General features: G+C 48.4%; 1 protein-coding gene across 1 annotated transcript in view; it reads right to left on the reverse strand.

Moving 5' to 3' along the window:
- LOC102381815 (gamma-aminobutyric acid receptor subunit alpha-3-like) overlaps nucleotides 1-7,245 on the reverse strand; it is a 165,301-nt gene that overhangs the window by 82,910 nt on the left and 75,146 nt on the right. Inside the window, exon 4 of the mRNA XM_006027532.2 lies at nucleotides 3,219-3,439. Coding sequence (XP_006027594.1) covers nucleotides 3,219-3,439 — 221 coding nt within the window. The remainder of the gene's footprint in view (nucleotides 1-3,218; nucleotides 3,440-7,245) is intronic.

Raw genomic sequence — 7,245 nt, forward strand, 5'->3', positions numbered from 1 at the left:
ACTCCCACCCCTCCACTGAGTCTCTTTCCCCTGCTGCCATTGGAGTGCTTGTGTGTGTGTGTGTGTGTGTGTGTGTGTGTGTGTATGTGTGAACCAGTAACTTCATGGGGCTGTGTAGTATGTTGTCTGTTTAATAAAACTGTTATTTGGACCCCTAAATTGGGTTTTGCTTTACTATGGTTTGGCCCTGCTCCAATCTCTGCTCCTTGCCCCTCTAACTTCTGTTTCATTTCTCCCTCTCCTGCTTCTGGCTCACTGCCACCTCCAACACCTGTCCCGAGCTCCTCTCTGCCTCCAAACCCCCGTTTCTTTGCCACTGTCTTATCCCCACTGCCTTTGCCTTTTCCCCTGCAACCAGGTTTCTGCCTCAGTTTATTTTCTGGCTGTCTCCTCCTTGCCACCACTTATCTGCTCCCCCGCCCCCCAATATCTCAGCTGTCTGCCTCAGTTTCCAGCCCCAGTCTACCTTAAGTAAACCCAAGCCTCAGTTCCTCAGCCAGCTTCTCTGTAGTCCACCAGTTCTAATCCTGGCTCTGGCAACTTTTACTCTCTACACTAACTCTCTCTCTCTCGCCTGAACCTTCCCCCAAGTATCCCAGGTACCCCAAGCACACACATATACACTGCACCATCCAAGTTAGGAACTTACCTATGTGTATGTGTAGGTGAGTTGTATGTGTGTGAACTGGTAAGTGTGTGTGTATATATATGTCATTTTGTGCATGATATACAAATTAGTGATCTGTGTCTAACTTTTGGGGTGTATAGTGTATGTGTTTGAATTGGTGATAGGTATGCATGTGCCTAGGCTGGTTTGGATGTGTATGTGCCTGAGCTGGTAGTGTGTGTGTGTGTGTGTGCACCTAATTGACTTGTGTGTTTGTATATGTGCAATTGTGTCACACCCTCCTGTCTAACAGCCCAATATTGAGATCCTGCAAGTTGGCCTGACCCCACAGGGCAACACTATGTGTTCCCTGGGAGGGCCTGACTGGGCAGCACCTGTCCTTACTCCAGCCCCAGCCCCAACCCCACTCCCTCCCTCACCAAGGGGGACTACAGGAGTGGGGCTATGGGGAGGGAACTACACGCACCCCAAAATTCACCACAGCCCCCCAGCCCTCCCTCCCAGCACCACTGCCACCCACCCTGAGTGCAGTCTGGCCCAGTCCCCTGCTGGGAAGTGCCTAGCATGGCCCTGGCCCACCCTGCCCCACACGCAGATCCAGGGGTACGCGCCCCCATGCTCTCCCATGGTGTGCATAGCGGCAGGAGCCACCCTGCCCTGGCAGGGCAGCCCTTTCCCCAGCCCCATTCCCTTCCCCCACAACAAACTTACCAGCAGGACCTGGCTACTCTCCATGTGGCCAGGCTGCACTCCTGGCCGTCCACGTGCTGCACTGTGGCTGCTTGCACACACTCACCCACATACTCCCCACAACACTTTTAAGTACCCCTAGGGGTATGCGTAAGCCCGGTTGACAACCGCTGATGTATGTTATTATTTAGGAGCTGTCTGAAGGCAGACACACTAAAGACAATTTTTGAAATCTAAGATTTACACTCTCCCATCAATATCTATGTGGACCTTACGTTACATTTGCAAGTGGGTTGTTGTTTCATGCGTAGACCTCCTCACCTTGAAAGGTAACTCAGTCCATTAACCACAGACTGAGAACCATTTTTTTTATAAGGACAAACAGTTTCCAAACCTATGGAATGCATGTAACTAGCTCCTGAAAGGATATCCAGTGAAAACAAACATGCTCATTATATTTGCACACTATATATGTGGTTGCAGCTCAGTCCAAGGGTAATGTCTACATAGCACAATGCACGCAAAGATACCCAAGCTACCTCTGAAGGAGCAGGCTTTGGTATTAGAAGCACTAGAACTGCATTAGTCCTGAGAAGAGCTTAGTAGCTCAGGCAGGCTGCCAGGTTAACCCAGCTATACTGCTTCTGGTAAGTCATTCAAAACTTGCTTGGATGTCTCTATATATGTGACTGTGTTGTTCCAGTGTTTTTCCCTTAATGGCACCAGATGCAGAAGAAATACATTGTCTATTGTTATTTGTGGAAAACATGAGAAATAAGATTTTCCTAGAATATGTCCTGATGGTGACAGGTTTTGCCAGGAAGGCAATAATTATCTGAAAAAGTGCCTGCACGGTGTATTGACATGCTGTCCAGACAAGTCACAGCTGCCCCTGTAAGAAGCAGGCACCCCATTTGCCGTGCCCCATTCTTATACCCCTTGTAGGAAGCTATAAGGGTAGGCAGGGGAGGGGAGGGAGCTTATGGATATCAGTGAAGCTTAGAAGTTGCACTTAGGTGCCAAGGATGCTTTTTGGCAACTAAGTTACTTTGTGGGACTAATCTGATATGTGCTGATCTCTGGTACAGGTTGAATTCAAGAGTGTCTGTCAGTTCATTTTCTGCATATTTGGCCTATATGTCCCTCCTACCCCACTTGGGGTCCACAAGCCTGCACTGAAAATCTCTCCCTAAGAATGGGGAGTTGGGTAATTCAGTCTCCAGACAATGCTCTATCATACTACAGATTTAGAGAACAAGATGTTACCATTCCCTTCAAACCATCAGGCTCCAAACTGACCCCAAAATGGCCTTCAGAGTTTGATTAACTTTTTCCTGACTAATGATCAAAATTATAAGGCATTTCTAGATTCTGGATAGAATGTGGAATGGAAAAAAAAAAGTCTCACAAGCTATCTTGATCTCACTAGAGTGTTCAAAGGCCTCTTATCGATCGAGTGGGCCATTTGAGCTGCACATCAAAACCATACTGCCTGATATTCTCCCACCAATAATAGAGGGCTGAGGCTATATCCTGTAAGAAGTTGGATGTCAAAATAAGTTGGAAAATACAGCGATTCTCCATAGCTCCCCCTGCAATTTGACATTAGTGGTTTCCACTTTCCACCTAGGAGAGGGCCAGTGGTCATACAATGGAATGTGGTATGTCAGGACTGAAATGTCTTCATGGAGCTGCACTCAGTAGAACTGGATGAGGGTAGCCAGGAAAGCTATAGGTTAGGGATGAAATACACTGGTACAGTAGGGAATATGCATAGCCCTGGCTATAGCATACTGTAAGATCACACCATACGCTCTACCTGGGCTCCACCTATGCATAGGAATTTGTAAATCCATGGGCGTACCCTGGTTCTATCAGGGACCAGGAGACATACACCTACCTCATGGTGTACAGGAGGGTGCCATTGTCCACCAGGCGCAGAAGCTTGTTGGGCGTGGTCATGTTGTGGGCTACTGATTTCTTGCCATTGTGAAAGAAGGTGTCAGGGGTCCAGATCTTGCTGGCCAGCAGGTTGTTGAGGGGTAGGACCTTCATGGGGCCATCAAACTTTAGCCTTTCATCTCTCCAAGACTGACGGAAAAAAACATCAATGGTGTATTCCTGGAGGGAGAGAGGAGAGTGAACCAAACTGTATCTTACCCAGTTCTTCATTGCAAACTATCCAGTAGACTCAAAAGGGTGAAAAAACCTCCTTTCATTGGGTGGGCTGAGTTTATTTTTTTTTACTCATGATTGTTTTTGGATATGAACTAAGAAGAGCAAAAGATATGTAGCAGGGTTAGTTTCACCAGGACAGGGAAAGTTCTAGAGGATAAGTAGCTTTTCTACCTGGTATATAATGATTTTACACATCCACTGGGGCTGCACGCAATGGCTGTGCTTTGATTCAGTTTTGGATTTGGCCGTTTTGGAGGACAGTGATTCATTTTGGTGTTTCAGATCATTGTCCCATTTTGTTTCGCTGAATCTGTTTTGGAGAGTCAGCTCCGCCAAATCTTTTCCAAATCTGTTTTGAACAGGCTGCAAGGGAAGCTTCACACAGTCCTACCCAGCTGGGTGGGGCTTGGGGCCGGGGCCTTGGAGCCCCAGCAGGGAGTAGGATGGGGCAGTGGGTGGCTCATCCAGGGGAGAGGGAGGGCTGCCACCCTCTGTGCAGGTGAGGAGACCTATGTGCAGATTTCTGATCCCTGTCATGCCAGGTCGTGGGGCAGGGAAGCAGTGCAAAGAGGCGAGCAAGTCTGCTGGTCCCTGCCATGTGACTTGGCTCCACAGGGAGCATAGATCCATGCCAGGGGTCTCCTCACCACTGTTGCCTGTGCCACATTGCCCCCGCAACGTGGGGCTGTGTGGGGCGGGCAGCAGCGGTGAGGAGACCCCAGCGGATCTCTACTCCCTGCAGAGCCAGGTCATACGGCAGGGCAGTGCTGGTCCCTGCTGTGCAACCTGGCTCTGGGGGGATCACAGATCTGGGGATGCACAGAGCAGGCAGCAACAGGGAGGAGACGATGGCATGGATCTCTACTCCCTGTGGAGCAAGGGACTACCCAGCTCCTGGTTTGATTATCCAGCTCTTAGTTTGATTCCTCCTGCTCTTCCTGGGGGGCATGGCCCCTCGGATCTGCATGCCGGGTTTCAGCAAACTGCCACTGCAGGCTGGGGCCAGCGGCAGCACCGCAGTGCGCTCAGCGTGGGCTGCACCAAGCGGCTGCCACAGGTCCCAGCCTGCAGCAGCAGCCTGTTGAAACCATGGGCACCGAGCGGGGGCCCACACCTCCCTGGGAAGAGCTGGGGAAATGATCAGAGAGCTGGGGAACCAGGAGCTAAATGTCAATATCAGAGCAGTCCTTCCCCTCCTCCCTCTTCTTAGTTTTTATTTTCCTGCAAGCCGGGCTCCAAAACCCCGAAGTTCTCCAACACATTTTGGAGCCTTCTGATTCATTTCAGAGCTGTTTTGGAGCCTTCTGTTTTGATTCAGATTCGGTGTTTCAGGTGCTGAAATGGCCCGAAACACCACCGAATGAAATAGCTGCCGAAATTTCACACAGCCCTAATATCCATACAGCAACACCTTTCATCCCAAAGTACATTCCAGACATAGATATATATTTCTGGCATCCTGTAGCACCCAGTGAAATACAGCTAGCACTAGATTGGTACCCCTCAGCCATTCTGTGTCAGCAACATCATACAGAAATTTCAAAATGGGAAACAGAGAATGCTGTGTCTCACTGAAGCCACCCTGGGAGTTGAGGAGATAAAAAAAGAATTACCTGGGTCAATATCTGGCCAGGACATCAAGGATTATATCCTATTCCTGCAAAAATACTAGAAGCACTTGTAGTGACCTTGAGCTTGCAAGGTCACCTCCCACCTTTATCCAAGACCTCAACAATGTACCATTAAAAGTTCTTACAGAACTTTTTTTTTTAACACAAGAGTAGACATTATTAGTTAATGTTATGGCCAAATTCCAATTAGATTGATTACATTTTGCCTCCGTAACTTCACTTTGCTCATTTAGGTGGAAGCAGAGGCCCTGCTTCAAAAGCAGGTGCCCAAAATTCAGCATCTATAACCAGTTGGAGGCACCGTGATAATACTGGCCTACTCCTGCAAGGTGCTGGGCAGCTAAAGGTCCTAATGATTTCAACATGTGTAGGTAGGTACAGATTTAAATGCTTTATTTTCTACAATCACAGTGAAGGCACTACACTCTTTTTTTAAATTTCCAATCCTAAATTTTTGTTCAATGCTGCCAAGTGCTGTTAAAGAGCTACTACATTTTACCCTAGAAGTGGCTGCATTTTGGTGGTAAGACTGAGTGGCTCCTGTATTAGAATTCAGGATCCTTAGGAATTCAGGTTAGGAATTAAGGGTCCTTCAGGGTGAAAGATGTAAGCTATTATATTGTCATCAATTATTTGATAATCACCCATGGCTCGCTATTCTAACTGGATTAATAATATATACATATTCTTTATTAATTGTGAGAACACAAATGAGTTTCCTTAAGAACAAAGTATCTAGAAGCTGAAAAGATATTTTTGGGCCTGGGAAATATGAAAATTAGAAGTGGACAGGACATGTGGGGCCAAATTAAACTGTGGTGTAACTTTATTGAGGCCACTGGGGTTTTGCTATGACTGCATGTGGCTTTTTAGGACACGGGCACCTGGGACATGGAACTGTGAGGTAAAGGAGGGTGGAGACTCAGAGAGTGACAGCTGCTCTGTGGTAACTGCCCTTGTGCACTCCTACGTACCCTGCTGCAAACAAATCTTACCCCTTAATGAAAAATACATGAGAAAGTGCCGAGCCGCTGCAGGCAAGCTTTCATCTACTGCAGGCATGTATGAGGCCACTTACTGTGGAACAACTAGCTCACAACAAAGCTGCACCCTAGCCTCACGATAACTTGGCTTGCCTGGGCACTAAGAGTTTGAGCTTTTGTCTTCATCTGGTATAAACTGATAATGCACCATTTTAGTCAAGGATGTAATACTGATTTACATCAGCTTGCCGCCGTTTTATGTTTATTAGAAAAATAGAACTATTGCAAACATCACCTTGAGGCAGGTGCTGGCTGCATGACATGAAAGCCCATGATCAGGTTCTGTCCTTATGTACGACTCAGGCAATAACTGTCAATCAAATAATAGGGCAGGGGTGTTGCACAGAAAAGCCCCAGAATGACCCAGACAGTACTCAGCTGGGGACCTTTGCTCCCCTGGCCTCTCTTGCATGAAATTACCTCTGCATTTTATTCCCCAGCTGACAGTCCGAACACAGCCTCTTTAGGACCATGGCAACCCATACATAATTTTTAATAGAAAGCATGACAACAGCTTGTTCTACATCTCCAAAGTCCCCCAAATGATTCATCCGTAGCTTGGACACAAGAGACCCAGCAGCAAATCAAGTGAAACAAAGCCCTCCACTCCAGTCCTTCACTATTGGTTACTGCGGCAGCTGTGGAACACTACCACCACCGATGTGTGTGGATGATGCTAGATAGCACCATGCTTTTAGCAGATCTCCACGTGTAAGAACGGACTGTTGCCAGGTCACTGAGCCCCACAAACCAGCATGCCCCACTTCATTTCCACCCCTGAGCTGCCTTTCTGTAATACTAGGTAATTGCCCCTCAGGAATGATGGGGAGGGGGGAGGGGGCAGAGACGGAGCCACGTGCCCCCCCCCATCTGGGCCCACTCCCCCTTTACTTCCTGCTGCTTAGGGTCTGGGTCCACTCCCCCCTCCCCACCGCAGTGGCAGGGGGAGCGGAGGAGTGGGCCTGGGCCTGATGCAGGGAAGGATCAGGCCCGAGGGTGGGGAGAAGCTGGCCTGTTGTGTGGGGGGGAGCAGCAGACCTGAGCTGACCTGGCAGTGATAGGGGAACAGGAAGAG

The sequence above is a fragment of the Alligator sinensis genome, unplaced genomic scaffold (genome assembly GCF_000455745.1).
Source record: "Alligator sinensis unplaced genomic scaffold, ASM45574v1 scaffold879_1, whole genome shotgun sequence".
Lineage (NCBI taxonomy): Eukaryota > Metazoa > Chordata > Crocodylia > Alligatoridae > Alligator > Alligator sinensis.